Below are 16,235 nucleotides of genomic sequence, written 5' to 3'. Positions count from 1 at the left end.
GCCAAGTTGCTGTACAGCTGAGGTTCTGTTGAGGATTTGATTCAGAGGCAAACATCTTTAGCATTCCAGGAACTTGTTCTGGATGTAAACAAGGAAGGTGAAAATAAATAATAAAATGAGATGCCGCTCAGAGAGCTGGTGACCTCAATAAGCCCTGAAAGAATGCAGCCTTCAATTAGGGTGTTTTTTTTTTTATTCTTTATTTTTTTATACTATTTAGTTTATTTATTTAAGGATCACCATTAGGCTCTACATAATTACAGGCAATTATTCCTGGGGTCCACATCACAAACGTTACATTCATAATCACTCTTTGACAAACCTTACAAAAAAATAACCATTAAAAATAACCAGAAGAGACATTTTGTACCTTTTTATAGAAAAATGTGTTTAAAATAACCTTTTTATTTGACCCTTTATGACTAAAACATTCTTTGATGAACAGGCTGACACCTCTGTAGTTAAGAGCCAATGCATCTTTAAGTATCTAGCCTATTTTCCTGAATTTACTTTGGGTTAGAAGTTCCCATGCTGCTCTGCAGATGTGACATCAGGTGCGTCCAAGTTGAATGGGTCCAACCGAGCAAACAATTCAAGCATTAGATTCAATATGGATTTTGGGGATTCTCAGAAGTGAGCATCCAGCTCAACACAGACATCAATGGCAACTTCACAATGGGTGAAAAAAAAAATAGACCTTGTCAAGTACGAGCGCCAACTACGAGAACAAGCAGAAGAGTGCTGCAGTTCTGTTTTTTGGCCAAAGGTAAGGGTATCATAAGAAACTAGGCTGTCATAGCTTCTAGATCATGTATTTTTGATAAATCTGAAAAGAATCAATCACATTATTGATCAATTAAAAGACAAGAAAAAAAAACTACCATTATATTTTTTACATCCATATAGTTTCTGCAAATATTGTGCAACATTTCATTATTTGATAACTTGTCGTTAAAGTGTTAACAGTAATAAAAGGTGTATGTTAAGGAAAAACAAATCTTTTTTTAGCTTTTAAATACTTTGTAATGGTATTCCTTCATCAAAATTCTGCTTTCAAAAGAGTCAGCTGAGGTGTTTCAGGCAGCTGATCAAAATATCTCCTCCCTTTGGAGGTTTTCTGAACAAGTTGAGTTGGGGGGAGACCTCAGAGAGGACCCACAAACAGTTTGAGGTGAGGAAAACCAGCTATAGTGAGCCGGCAGAATCCACAGACATTTGCTGAGACATTTTCTGAAAAACTGAGCGAAAGTCTGGTTTGCCCATGATTTAAGCAGGTTTTGTAGTTGCCATGACCNATTCTGGCCTCTATCCAATAAAGGCCTGGACCGCGATGCACTTGAGTGAAATAAAGGCCCGGGCCTATATTAGAGGACTTACGGTATTTGCCCTTGCTCGTCATGCACATCCTTGTGACAGTTGGCATAGGGTGTAATTTTCTATTTCTTCAAAACTTTAAGATACTTGCAACAAACCGAATTATGATCAAACTAAAATGCCTTCGTTAAACCAAACTACAATGTTCCTCTTATATTTGGCGAATTTATGTTTGAATATATTCCAACAGTATGTTGCGGTGCATGATGGGGTTTTGCATTCGGAGGGGATTCACTCCAAGCGTACTTTTGGAGTGGTTAGTGGGTCAGTGTAGATGGAAAAATGCCAGGGATGAAAATCGTTCCTCTTTCCAGCCTGCTCTCAGAGAAAGGACGAAGGGAAGAGTAAAACCCTGGTGATGTCATTAGGAAAGCCTAAGCCCTAAATGTTGTAAGAACAAAAGGAAGAAAAAATGTTATAGAGATAAAAATATTGTTACTTAATCATCCCCCTCCAAGGCTGGGATGGGATCCTATTAGCCAGGATACAAATGCTATTCCTCTGTGCTAGGCCTATAGAGGCATCTACAGACATAGCTCAGGGTATAACCTTGCACTATAAGCTGTATTGTCACAAGATCGGAGTTTTCAGTTTCACAACAAATCCATCTTAAAAAACTCCAGCTAATACGTCCGTCTCATAACCACCAGCAGGCCGGAGCAATTCAGTATGTCACAAACAACATGCAGGACCGAGTCCAACCACAAAGAAATTAATTTTTTAAAAACCAACAGGCCATAACAAAAATGAGATAAATGAAACAAAACTAACAAGTCTATTTTTAAATAAAGCTAATTGCAAAAAAAAAGAAGTAAGGAGTAGAAGTAAAAAGTTGTCTAATAAATAATTACTCTAGTAAAGTATAGATAGCCAGAATTTCTACTTAAGAAAGGTAACTAAGTATTTGTACTGTGTTACTTGACACCTCTGGCGCTCTCCAAGTGCTTTTCTAGTTCTTTATAGATTCTGTTTTACATATAAAGAACTCCATAGTCATTACTGCATTACTCAGCAGAGCTATGACTCTGAAGGTTCAACAATTGCATTAAATAGGAACTCAAGGTTATTTTTATTTTCTCTCTTTAAAAGGAGTCTTTGTGTACAACAGTAGACTATCTTTACAAATTAGGTAGGACTTATTTAGAAGTGTAGAGTGCAGAAGTGTGCAGTTTTGAACTGAACCAGGATGTAAGCCTCCTATTCTTAATTACCTTCATTTTCAAGGGGAATACATTGTCTGCATGCCCTACTCCTAAAAATGTTTAAGGTGAGGGGCTCTGTTAAATTAAATGTAAAAGGTATTATAAAATTGTCAGACAAGGCAGAGTTTTGACAATATCTTGTTTTTCTTTACAATCAATACAATAAAATCAACACTCAATCAGACTGGAAGTCTGAAAACTGATCTAAAAATTGAGATTTAAGGCCTACTAATAATGCTAGAAAAAAAAGCAAAAAAATAAAACATATCTGCTTTTAATATTTTGCAATTTGGATGTAAAAACTAAGATACTCGTTGCAGGACCAAGTTAATTCACAGTCAGTATTTCTGGTAGCGTAAACATTTATGGATTTAGAAGGATTTGACTCATTTATACTAACATAGCCCTCTTGCCGTAACCAGGTTTATATGAGATAAAAAAAACAACATCAATATGTTTATTAAAAATTAAGTCGGTTTTGACCCAAAACTTCCATGTTTTAATCACTTCCTCAAAAGGACAAGTTAACAAAGTAGACTCAAGTCATTTAGGGATGTTTATACACAATTCATGAATGAAATAAGAATATATTCAGTTATTAGGCAGTACAGTAGATCCACAATTTTTTATTTAAAATCTCATTTTGGACTTCTTTGTTGAAAAGTATAGATTGTCAAAGCAAAGGAAGACCTCTTGAGAGTGGCTCTTCTCTAAACAGATCACCGTTGGGTAAAGTGGAGGGGATTCAGTCCTCATTTCACTGGACACCAATGCATAAACAGCCAGGATTGCTCCTCTCCCTTCAGGACAGCTGAAGGGTCCTGAAGTGTGTGTGGGATGCCTGATGTGTGCAGTTTTCTGCACAATGGCAACTATTTTCTTTTCTCTAAAGACCTACTATAGGATGCAGGAAAAAACATAACTTCGGCTCAACGTCTTCAAACTTTTGTTGAACACAAGTTTATTTAAAAAAAAGCCTTGTTACTGTGTTTCATAGATAGCAAGATTGCAGATATGAAACTCATCCAACACAAAAGAGGCCCTTAGAACAGAGCAGAGATGAATGCTCGTATTTCCCCAGCGCTTTGAAAGTTGTTGCTATCTCTGCGTCTCATCATTGGGCTGCTTGGAGGAGAGAATTGTGCGTGTGTTACTGAGAACCTGAGGTAGTGTAAAGAGTTTGAAGCCCCTTATAAGGAGAAAACCTCCCTGGTGGTTCCTCTAGCCCACAACTTTAGGGTCTCAAACACACAGACTCACATGGCTGCAAATAACCCAATCTCTATGTGTGCATCTTAGCCAGTTTATATCCACAGAAGAGGGAACATATCAATCGGTTTCCCAGAATCCCACTAGTTTACAAAAAGAATATGTTTTTTGCAAAAATCTGTTTTTAATCTTTGTTATGTTGCAGGCAGAGATGGTGAATGAGGCACTGCAGACTCAGAGAGCGTTTCTTCAGGTAGCTTCCACGCATCAGGAGCCTGCACAGGTAAGATTGCATATTTCACATTGAACCCTATGTAGTAATAAATAAATAAATGTAGTAAAAACCTGTGTCAGAGTTGGACCCAAAAGCATAGACTCGGAAGCTGTTTAAGTGTTTTGTCACCAGTCTTTTTTAATGGGGAAAGTGGGGGTTGTTCCATGTGGTCCTGAGGAGGTTGTAAGGAGGTTCAGAGAGTGACAGCAGCAAATTAAAGGTGTTATCTGGCAGAGGAGATGTTGAGAAGGATATGGTTAGATCTATATTAGTAAGATACATTTAAAATGAACCTGTAATACGGTAGAAAGGGGACCAGCACTAACTGTGAAAGGATCTGGAGCCAAGTTGCTGTACAGCTGAGGTTCTGTTGAGGATTTGATTCAGAGGCAAACATCTTTAGCATTCCAGGAACTTGTTCTGGATGTAAACAAGGAAGGTGAAAATAAATAATACAATAAGATGCCGCTCAGAGAGCTGGTGACCTCAATAAGCCCTGAAAGAATGCAGCCTTCAATTAGGGTGTTTTTTTTTTTATTCTTTATTTTTTTATACTATTTAGTTTATTTATTTAAGGATCACCATTAGGCTCTACATAATTACAGGCAATTATTCCTGGGGTCCACATCACAAACGTTACATTCATAATCACTCTTTGACAAACCTTACAAAAAAATAACCATTAAAAATAACCAGAAGAGACATTTTGTACCTTTTTATAGAAAAATGTGTTTAAAATAACCTTTTTATTTGACCCTTTATGACTAAAACATTCTTTGATGAACAGGCTGACACCTCTGTAGTTAAGAGCCAATGCATCTTTAAGTATCTAGCCTATTTTCCTGAATTTACTTTGGGTTAGAAGTTCCCATGCTGCTCTGCAGATGTGACATCAGGTGCGTCCAAGTTGAATGGGTCCAACCGAGCAAACAATTCAAGCATTAGATTCAATATGGATTTTGGGGATTCTCAGAAGTGAGCATCCAGCTCAACACAGACATCAATGGCAACTTCACAATGGGTGAAAAAAAAAATAGACCTTGTCAAGTACGAGCGCCAACTACGAGAACAAGCAGAAGAGTGCTGCAGTTCTGTTTTTTGGCCAAAGGTAAGGGTATCATAAGAAACTAGGCTGTCATAGCTTCTAGATCATGTATTTTTGATAAATCTGAAAAGAATCAATCACATTATTGATCAATTAAAAGACAAGAAAAAAAAACTACCATTATATTTTTTACATCCATATAGTTTCTGCAAATATTGTGCAACATTTCATTATTTGATAACTTGTCGTTAAAGTGTTAACAGTAATAAAAGGTGTATGTTAAGGAAAAACAAATCTTTTTTTAGCTTTTAAATACTTTGTAATGGTATTCCTTCATCAAAATTCTGCTTTCAAAAGAGTCAGCTGAGGTGTTTCAGGCAGCTGATCAAAATATCTCCTCCCTTTGGAGGTTTTCTGAACAAGTTGAGTTGGGGGGAGACCTCAGAGAGGACCCACAAACAGTTTGAGGTGAGGAAAACCAGCTACAGTGAGCTGGCAGAATCGACAGACATTTGCTGAGACATTTTCTGAAAAACTGAGCGAAAGTCTGGTTTGCCCATGATTTAAGCAGGTTTTGTAGTTGCCATGACCCGTATCACTGAGAATTTGCCCTGGAAACCAGCTGGGGGGATTGTGTATCCTGTTGGGGCTGGTAACACCTTGGGATCCCCCAGAATAAGATGGGGCTGTCTAAGGGGAGAGGGAAGTTTGTATTCCCCCTAGAGCTGTTGTCCTTTCAGATAAGAAAAATGCAATGAATGAATGGATGGAGTTCACCAAAGACCAACATTTTTCAATAACAGAGTACTTCCACCGATACACATAAGCTTTACAGCATCTTTCTTTTTGGTCAACCAAAAGTAGGGCTGAATTATTATGTTCAGGTGAGCCCACCTTTCACTGAAAAGCCCCATTGTCCAAAATCGAGATCATGGAAAGTATATGCAGTGTCATGATTCTGTTTACACCACCTTCCATTTGTATATACAACAGAAACATACGAAAAAATAAAAAATTTCACAGATTTATGTTTAAAAGCATGAAAAAAATGCCACTATCTTTTTTCCAACAAGACCTGAGCAGACTTATGATTTGATCCAACCTCTCAGCTCTTTACCGAAGACACCTTAAAATAAAACACCTACGCATCTATCCCAATGTGGTTAATAATCCATAAATGCTGGTTAAATACACTACAGAAAAAAAAGTATTTTACTGTGTGGGGCTCTATAAAGCTTTCTCCTCTGTGAGTCTGTACCCCTGTCCTGTGTTCCTGCTGCAGAGTAAGCTATGCACAGAGGGATTATTCTGCTCTTTGACCAGGAAAACTGCTAATGCAACACATTCCCAACATGTTCACCAACGGAGGAAAATGGTTGTGATAGAAAGCTTTCTATGACAGAAGTGATAATGATATCATCGCTTTGGCCTTTTGTTTGTGTTCCCTATATCGGTGTCAGAGAGTCCACCAGGAAGTTAGTACGCCTAAACTGTCTGATCATTGGCTAAGAGGAGGAGAACGAGCTTTCAGGGAAAGCCAGAAAAGAAAACAAGGAAGGTATGAGAGACCCATTAGAAATAAATGTAGCTTCTCTATAAAACCTGCAAACATGTTTACAAAAAAAAGGTGGAATGTTTTGCAATTTTTATTTCATGTTGGTTTATGTTGTGTCATTTCTGTCAAGTCACGTCCTTCAGTGACTCTTCTTAAAATGTACAGCGGACATTTTTCTTTGCACAACCTCTCAAGATCTCTTCTCCTCCTTTTTAGCTCATCCAACATCTTTTTGTTGTTATATTTAAGTATGGTGACTGATATGAGCAGGAAGGATGGTCCCTAAAACCAGGCTGAAGACCAGAGGTGAACCAGCCTTGGCTGGGACTGTCCTCAGGGTCTGGGAACTCGTACTGAAGCATTAAATCTGCCCAATCAGTTGCTAGTTTAAAAGTCTTTAAATCTTTTTAATCACATGATGAAAGCACATAGTTGCTGTCAAAGTTCCAGCTGAGCAAACTAATCACATTTGTTATTGTAGGACAGAAAAGGGGCACTTGATGGCATGCTTCACAAACAGCCAATGCGAATGTACAGATTATCTGATGGTTGCTATGCTGTCTTTGTGACCCCAGGATGTCCCGCTCTGCAGCAGTTCTCCAACACTGATCAACCCCCCATGCCCCCTGTGTGCAGTGGTGGTATAAATGTAGCCCCTCTAGCCTTTTTTGTTAGGGTTCCAACTTGAACTTTAATTATTAATTATTTAATTATTGCTCCAACTGTTAATAGGTGCCAGTTTAGGCAAGGAGCAGTTTTCTATAAGCAATTTCAAGAGAAATAGGCCTCTGAGTCATAATATCACAAGAAAACAATAAGCCATGGAAAAGTTGAAATAGCAGTTAATAGGTATTCTGATGAACTTAGCATATGGCACTGCAATATCTTTCATAAAAATATAGATTGAAATGTTTAAGTAGGGCTGTAAGGTGGTGCAGTTTGCAGCACTGCTGCCTTGCAGCAAGAAGGTTACAGGTTAAATTCCTAGCTCAAGTTCTTTCAGCATGGAGCTTGCATGTTCTCCCAGTGCATGAGTGGGTTTTCTCTGGGTACTCCAGCTTCCTCCCAGAATCCAAAACGGGACTGTTAGGTTAATTGGTGTCTCTAAATTGTCCCTTGGTTTGTGTGTGTCTGTGCGCATTGTTGGATGTCTTGTATGTGGTGTACCCCGCCTCTCTCCCATAGACTGCTGGAGATAGGTAGCAGCCCCACCATGGGAGAAGATGGATGGTTCCTTAACTAACATTGCTTTTTTTTTTTAACTAATTGCTTGTTATAAACTATAATTTCTCAACATCAGCTTTTATATCCCTACCAATAATTACTCAGTTAAAACACTATATATATATATATATATATATATATATATATATTTTTTTTAACCTTTTTTTTTTATTATTTCAGAGAGAGATTGCTTTTTAAATTTTTCTATTTCCAGCACACTCTCTGCATTTAACCCATCCCCTTGGGGAGTGCAGTGGGCTGCCATTTACTTTACAGCCTTGAATCTACCTTTACCAGGCTGGTTAAGAAGTGTTGGAAAAAATATTAATAAGCAGATATATTTAGTGCCTAATTTGGAACATATTTTTGCATATGTATGTGAATGAACATATTAAGAGTAAATGATTTAGAAAATTTATGAAAAAGAATTCATAATCTTTCAGATGGTTGGAAAAAGGCAGACAAAATATATCCCAGTTAGATTATTATTTCTGAAGTAAGTTAACAAAGGTAAAATAAAAGCTGTTTGTTGATGACTGTTAATATTTGCATGAACCAAATTAAGCAACAGGTCATGCTTAAAAAATCTTTTTTAGACTAATCTGGCAAAACTAGGCATGCTTTTCTTAAAAGCTATATAATTTTCAGTGCTTGCATGAGGTTATTTATGTTTCATATCAATATAGTTCAGCAAAATAAAGGTTTTCTGGTTGTGAAACAAAGAAAATATATATATAAAAAAAATAACTGCATGGTACTACAAAATGATCATGAATGCAGGCAAACTAAGTCGAGCTCTATCAACAGCCACCAATGATGCAGTAATTATTTAAAGGGTTTAAAAAACTCTAACTTTTAAAATGTGAATATAGAGTAGTGCTGCCCTGCTACACTACAGAAAAAAGAAATAAAATATAATGGATGTAACATCAGCAATAAGGACACTGTTCTTCTGCTAGGATCTAAAATCTGGTCAGGGTTGAGAGGACAATTGATTGAGCTGAATGCAGTATGATCCTCAAGGAAAGTTTAAACTCACCTTCCAGCATAATGACTCTAACCTCTTACACCCTAAGGGGGTATAAATAAATTTCTGCCTGACAAAAACACACAAAAGTAAATAACTTATAGCCTCAAAGCTATTAGATTTAAGAAGAAACTTTTGGTACGTCTGTAAAGGTAAGATGTCATAGAATGGTTTTCTGGTGTCAGTACCATTGTAGCTTTGACCCTGCCTGAAATATTAGGGACAAAATACAAAATATTTTGCATTTTTTGAACCTCGCCAAAATTTTCTTTGAAATAAACATTAACACTACCAAAATATTATTTATAGCACAAAAAAGTAGTACAGACTTTCAAATCTAAATGTTGTGTAAAAATATACCAAATTTGGACTCAATCAGATGAATCATATTTATTTTAGAATGGTATTAGTGAGAAATTTCTCAGGCGGAGAGGCCATTTTGGCACATTTATCCATAAATGTCACCAAACTGTTACCAAACCCCCATCAATACTGGGGGTTTGGTAAAATTACGAGGTCACGTAGCAGCTGGACCCGCCGGTGGGTCCGTAGGGTTCAAGGGGCTAAACATACAATCAAAGCGCTTCAGATCAAAGCATATTCCGGTATTAGATTTGTCCAGTTAACCCTATCTGACCAAAAGGGATTCTAATCAAAATTAAATACACAAACATTTGAAAACTTTTAATAATAAAAATACATGGTTTCAAAATGTATTATTTGATAAGCAGGATTTTTTTTTATGCATGAAACTCTACATGATTAACCTTGGAGTGGTTAAAGTCACAATGTTTTCTATGCAGGCTTTTATAAATGTATATAGCTGTAGTAATCGGTGCAGAGGAACATTAGCGCACCAGTAAAACAGCATGTGTAAATCTGGGTGTGCCCCCCTCGCTTTTCTTTAGCTCTTTCTCTGTCAAACACACACACACACATTTTTTCAAAGTTCTGGCCTTTCTCTCCTGCGCTATCCAGTTGTGCTCTCTGACTTTTTATGGACATGTTCTATATTAAGCCTGCAGTCAGTGTGAGAGATAGAGAGTAAGAGAAAAACACAGAGAAAGGAAAGCAAAGAAAGTACCGTGACCTCAGATTGGCCCGTTAACTTGGGTGTGCTTGTTTCTCTAAGCTGGGGGTTTCGGATGTTCACATACAGATAGGGGGCCTCGATCACACCCATCCAACACTGAGTACTAATCTTCTCTCTGAGCCAGTGCTGGAAAAGTAGGTTAGGATCTCTGGTATTACAAATATTGCCTAATTACTTTTATTGGCTAAATGTAATTCATCCTATTTCAGTCAATTTATGAATATTAACACAAAAGGGTTTTGGATTCTTAAAATATATTGTACCTTGAGTGTATTTCATAAAAGACACCCCATCAGTGTGTCGTGACCAATAGAAATATGGGATCTATGTGTATTCAGCACCTTCTTAATTGTTGATTTAGAGGTTTCTCAGATTCAACTGAATCCTTCCATGAATCTGAATTCTTACCACAGATATAAAACTGAATGTAGGTTTTAAACTCAATAACTATTTATAGACCCAGTTTGAACTGCTCTTCAGCCTCTAAGGTTTTGGTCCAGGACTACCTTATATTGAGCTCCATCTGTCTTCCCATTAACTAAATGGTAGTGACTTATGAAGCACATTTAATACAGCAGTCTTACTGAACATACAGGTATTCCTACTGTTCAGAATCATCATTAATTCAGGACATTCACCATATGCACATTTACATACAGCCACACAGAGATTGCTGGGCCATTTTCAGATTAGGTATCAAACAGATTTCTGTGGGGTGTTTGGTCAGAGCCTGGGTTTTTATTTTAGAATCAAAGGCTGCTTTAAATTTCTCCGGGATTTCATTCCTGATCTGTTTGTTGTGTTCCTCGGTCTTCATGGTGCTCTCTAACACGAACAGCTGCATTTACTCTGAGAATAAATCACATACAGGGGGATCCTATTTTCCAATTACACAAATTGTTGCACTGGATTCTGTTTAGGGGTAAATGGGTGGGATTGGGGGTAACTCATTTTAATTGTTAGATTGTTATTCTTTATTTTTATTTCTTTTTAATTTCAAAAGAGACCTGTTCTAAAAATTGCATGGCAAATATAAACACACAAAAAACGTTTTTGTTTTGGTGAAATATGTGAATAAAAGCTGCAGTAAAAACAGAAAGAAGCATTTCTCTTACTTTATGAAAATCATGTGCATCTGATCTGGAAAAGAGTCTCAAGGGAACAAGTTTACCCCTTACCATCTTATCCAATGTGACTTAGTTTTGTTGCTGTGCACACAGTCTCGCAGTAAATCTTAAAACCTGCACAATGCATTAAGTGTCTGTTTGATTTCTATCATATAGAAGATTAAAAGGACACTGTTTTTAGATTTGTCTGTCGCTTGTTAACGGTAAATGGTTCAAACTGCTCTGAGTTCAGCATAGGGATGGGATGTTGGATTGGTAAACTGTAAACACTGGAGGAGCGGGATGCCTTACATGGCCAGAGGGATCTCCCCATGAACGGAGGAATGTCGGAAAGAAATGGAGCGATGGGGAAGGGTAGATGAGAGCTGGGAGACCCGCTTAACTGGAGCTAAGATCTGGAAGATCCAGTGGAAAAATCTCTTATAAATTTAGACACTGTTCTAGGACGTGGTTTATGATTTACAAAAGGGAGAGCGGAGGAGGATAGAGGAATAAGGCTGAAAATCATTGAGTATCTCCATGTAAATAGACCACATGCCCCATTAATGATGATCTCAAGAGAGTCTGACTAGGTCACAAGTTTCACGACCATCTCAACCTCCCTCTGCATATTTCTCTCCTTTTTCTTCTGCATTTGTGTTAACTCCTCGTTGTTTGCATTGTTTGCATTCACAGACGGAGCTCCATGACCTCTTGAAACCAATTTCCGATCACATCCAGGAGATCCAGAATTTCAGGGAACGCAACCGAGGGAGTCCTCTGTTCAACCACCTGTCAGCTGTCAGCGAGAGCATCCCCGCCCTGGGCTGGGTGGCAGTGGTACAAAATAAGCTTTAAAGAAAACAAATCTGAATTTTAGAAAGATAGAAATTGCATTCCACATGCGCTTTAACTGGCCTTCTGATCAATTTGTATGCAGGGTTTCTGTTTTGCTTCTGTGGAAAAGCTTATCTGTGGGGTCACAACATTTCCAGCTAAATATCATTAACATTCAGATGAAAGCTTTTCCTCTTTGGGACTTAAAAGCTGGCTCTGGTCTGTGTAAGTTGCTGTCATGAAAGCGCTTTCCCCAAATTTATCAAAAACAGGCCAAACTTTTTGATATCGCTGTGAACTTTTCAGCTTTGACCCTCAATGAAGACAAATCTGCAGGGAAGGCGAGGTGTTTATAAAACTGTCAGGATGAGAGAAGACCTTCTCATAAAGGCATATCTTTTTTTTTTTTTTGCTCCTGTCTTAGAGCCAGAAACCTGGTCCATACGTGAAGGAGATGAATGATGCAGCCACCTTCTACACCAATAGAGTGCTGAAGGACTACAAGGAAACGTAAGTATGCTTACTATAAAACAGGCTTAAATTGATGGCAACTAGACTTTCACCGTTTTTTTTAAGGTGTTTCACACAATTGTAAATTAGGTCCGCTTGGAACATGCTTAGGAGGGTGGTCCTCCATGTTGTTTAACACATCAGTGCTTAATATGGTGGAGGATATAGTGGGGTTATTTGCATTGTGTGTATTTTTTAACCCAAAAGCCAAGAAAAAAAAAACTTTAGCTGAAAAAGTGATACAAATTGAATTATTTTTTTAAATTGTGATCTTACATGAAAGATGTATCCTGCTTATCCTTGCCAGATAGCCTCATGGCATGTAAAAAGCATCTGCTGGGGATTCAGTAAACACGTCACACAAATTTTTACTTTAGTTCTCCAACATGTACCTTTTAAGGTACCTTTTAAGGTACCTTCCCAACATTGTGTTTGCTGCACCCCCTTACAATAATTGTTGCTCTCTTTATACATTCACAAACTGTCTTTTACTTCTTTTTTATTAGTCTGTAGTACATATGGGTAAATTTCAGCATCAAATGCACACATCTGACTCACTTGAATGGCAAGTTCTCTTTGTATTTTTTAGTAAATGCAATCTTCTTTTAGGTCATATTCACGCCTACTGATATGAATATGTTACTAATAAAACCAAGTATATTGGACACATCATCACAGTGAGTCTGTCAGATGATGATGGTATCTGTAGACAATGTAGAATGTTGTATGCTCAAGCTAATACCCTTGCTCGTACATTTGGTGCATGTACTGATGTGGTAAAAGTGGAACTTTTTAATGCATATTGTACCTCTCTGCTCACCTGTGCTCTACATATAAAAAAAATCCAGCCTGCAAAGGCTACAGGTGGCCTACAATGATGCTTTGCGGGTACTTTTGAAATGGCAAAGATGGACTAGTGCAAAGTTTGTCATAGCAAGAGTCAGTACCTTTTTTATGAAAGTCAATGTATATATATATATATATTTTAGGATAAATGCATCTTGCAATGATATTATCTTGTCACCTACTGACAACACATGTTGTGCAACCCGATACCAGTCTAAGCTGTGGAGAAACTGGAATTCCTGTCTCCTTAAATCTCCTATCTAAGGTATATATATCTTCTATTAAACTTCCTGGTCTTCCCTGGTTCTTTGTTGTATAAAGTTATTAGGTGTAATTTATTTATTTTTTTTGTCCTTTTGTTAGTTTTTTCCCCCTTGGCTTTTATAAGTAAAACTAGATAACTTACCTAGCTGCTATCAGTCAGGTCTACTGTATTTAGAATTATAATTGCAACATTAAAAATGTCTTAGAAACATGTTTGGTAATCCTAAATTAAAAAAAAGTGAATTCAAATGATAAGTTTTACAGTCAGTCGATGGATGTATATTGTCCGGCGTAACTGATCTTATAGAGAAATCATGCTGACTGGGATTGTGCTTAAAGGTTATTTTGGGGCAATGCAATCTTGAATGAGTTCTAATTGCTTTCTCACATGCAAACTTTATGCAATTATTTTTAAAAAGTGTTTTAAACATCCTTTCTTCCAACAGAGCTTCATGAGATCAAGTCACATCCACCTCCATCCTTACAGCTCCCTCTTTTACCTTCTTCATTATCTTCCTCCTAACTGTTTTGACCGCCACATTTGTCTTCTCCATTTCCTTCTATCTCCCAGTGACAAACGTCATGTGGACTGGGTGCACTCCTACCTGTCCATCTGGACCGAGATGCAGTCCTTCATCAAGCAGCACCACACTACAGGACTGGTGTGGAGTAAGACGGTGAGTAGAATTCTTTCGTAATTGCAACCATCTGAATTTATTCTGTTGTTTTTTCCACTATATGCCAGTAAGAAGAAGAAAATCACTGGTGTGTTATCTCAGCTGTGATATTTTTAAACCAGCAAGGGAATTTTTTTTTTTTCCAAACACTTCCATTTTTAGTGATGAAGCCGGAGGGTTATGTAAACCACTGCAGGGAGCATGAATGAATGAATGAACTTCTCCTCAGTGGGTGCACACTGCAGCTCTCTGCAGAGCTCCAGACCATCAGCCACTCCCACACACGCTTCTGGTTTTAGATGTTCTTGATTGGGAACTCCTCAGTAGATCACAGAGAATACGATGTCATACGATAATAAATCCTAATTCCGCTTGACCTTTTCCTTTTGCAGTGCCTTGTAAGCATACTTAGATGCCTTAAATCTTTTGGACGTGTTTTTAGATTAAACAACAAACTTAAGTGTAATTTTGAAGACATTATGCAAAAAGCACAAAAACCCAATGATAGATTATTTTAAAGAGAAAGGGAAGAGATACAGGTTTGCCTTTTTTGTTAAAAAAGTAGAAAAGTGTGATTTTAATTGTGTTCACCTCCCATAAAACGCACTGCAACAAATTGCCATCAGAAATGATCTCATAATAAAGGTCTGCATGTGTGTAATTTAATCTTATTCAATACAATATGGCGCACAGGACAGGGGACATGCTCTGGAGAAGTTTGAAGCTGAGTTAGCTTTTAAAAAAATATTCCAAGCTTTGAGAATAAAGCACAGGTGAGGTAGGATCGTGGTATGAGGATTCTTTCCTCTCACAAGGTAGATGGATGGAAATAAATACAGAAAAATTACTTGCAAAGAGATTTTAGCATTTTCAAGTGTTTGAACGACCATGTCTTTAATTGGTTCAATTTGAATGGAAAAAGATGGGCAAAACTTTAAGATTGCAGATATGCACAACCTCTTTTATTCTAATTCTTACAAATGACTCTATAATTGTTAATCAAAGTTATAGATTTGCCTCTGTAAGGCGCTTTTTTTCAAATATTAAATGTTGGTGAAAGTAGGCCTCTGGAACATTTTGAGTTTTTATTTTTATATCCGCTGTAAATGTTATACTTGTGTCCCTCTGTTGTCTTGTGGTTTAATTTCTTGACTTTAATTCAGGGGGACCCAGGGTTTAAATCGGGGCTGCATCACATAGTTTTACCTGTGGGAGTTTAAAGATTCAAAATACCCATTTTGTTTTAGTTTTTAGGATCAGAACAAAACTGTCTAGGATGTAAGCTCCTAAAATCACAATGTGACTTTTCTATCCATACATTTTTTTTTTATTGGGATTAAACTGAATAATTAAAGCAAATTGTATCACTGATGCCGATGGGCAGCTGCCTCTCCATGTTTGCGCTCATAATCTTATTCTACCCCTTTAATGTGAGGATAAATGCCCATCTGATCCTGAACAACTGTGTCCACATGTGTTTTCTGCACGCAGAAACCTGAGAATCTGCAGACGTTGTTTGCGTCAGCTGTTGGTCCTGCTGTAAGACGACAGAGCTGATGTGTGTGCGTGCAAAAGAAGGGAAGTGTGCCTCCCCAACAGGTGGCCCTCAGGGTTTACTTGAATGGAGGGTTTCTTCACAGAAGAGCCTCGACAAAAGAGGCCTGTGTAAACTCGCTGCCTGTGCTGTAACCTAAACTAAGGGGCCTGTCGCTGTTCGGCACAGCTGCCGTCTGCCGCTCATTTACGGGTTAGCGACAGCTCCATTCACTCACATTTATGTACAGTTCGGCTGATACATAATAGGCACAGAGTTTAAAAAAAAAAAACACTTGAAATTAGAGATCAAGGTCAGAAATGCAAAGAGCCTGCCAGAGTGTCCACCAGTCAGTGGCACACTTTTTACAACCTGGGCCAGTGAGCTGCCAAATATTTGTTCCAGCTGTCCCTTGTGGCCTTACTGATAACCAGGCTGTGGCCTGCAGACTGTGTTAA

The 16,235-nt window shown here is 37.7% G+C and overlaps 1 protein-coding gene across 3 annotated transcripts in view; it reads left to right on the top strand.

Annotated features, from left to right (window-relative positions):
• Window positions 1-16,235, top strand: part of cap2 (CAP, adenylate cyclase-associated protein, 2 (yeast)) — a 33,637-nt gene that overhangs the window by 12,498 nt on the left and 4,904 nt on the right. For 2 of the 3 annotated variants that reach the window (XM_015386985.1, XM_015386984.1), the window contains 3 exons: window positions 11,806-11,949; window positions 12,371-12,456; window positions 14,138-14,243. In XM_015386985.1, coding sequence (XP_015242471.1) covers window positions 11,806-11,949; window positions 12,371-12,456; window positions 14,138-14,243 — 336 coding nt within the window. Of the gene's footprint in view, window positions 1-3,990; window positions 4,069-11,805; window positions 11,950-12,370; window positions 12,457-14,137; window positions 14,244-16,235 lie in introns of all 3 variants that reach the window. The other variant, XM_015386986.1, reaches the window with a different exon arrangement.

The sequence above is a fragment of the Cyprinodon variegatus genome, unplaced genomic scaffold (assembly GCF_000732505.1).
Source record: "Cyprinodon variegatus isolate N-32 unplaced genomic scaffold, C_variegatus-1.0 Scaffold382, whole genome shotgun sequence".
Taxonomy (NCBI): domain Eukaryota; kingdom Metazoa; phylum Chordata; class Actinopteri; order Cyprinodontiformes; family Cyprinodontidae; genus Cyprinodon; species Cyprinodon variegatus.
Note: the sequence above shows the minus strand (reverse complement) of the source record. Positions and strands in the feature narration are given on the sequence as shown.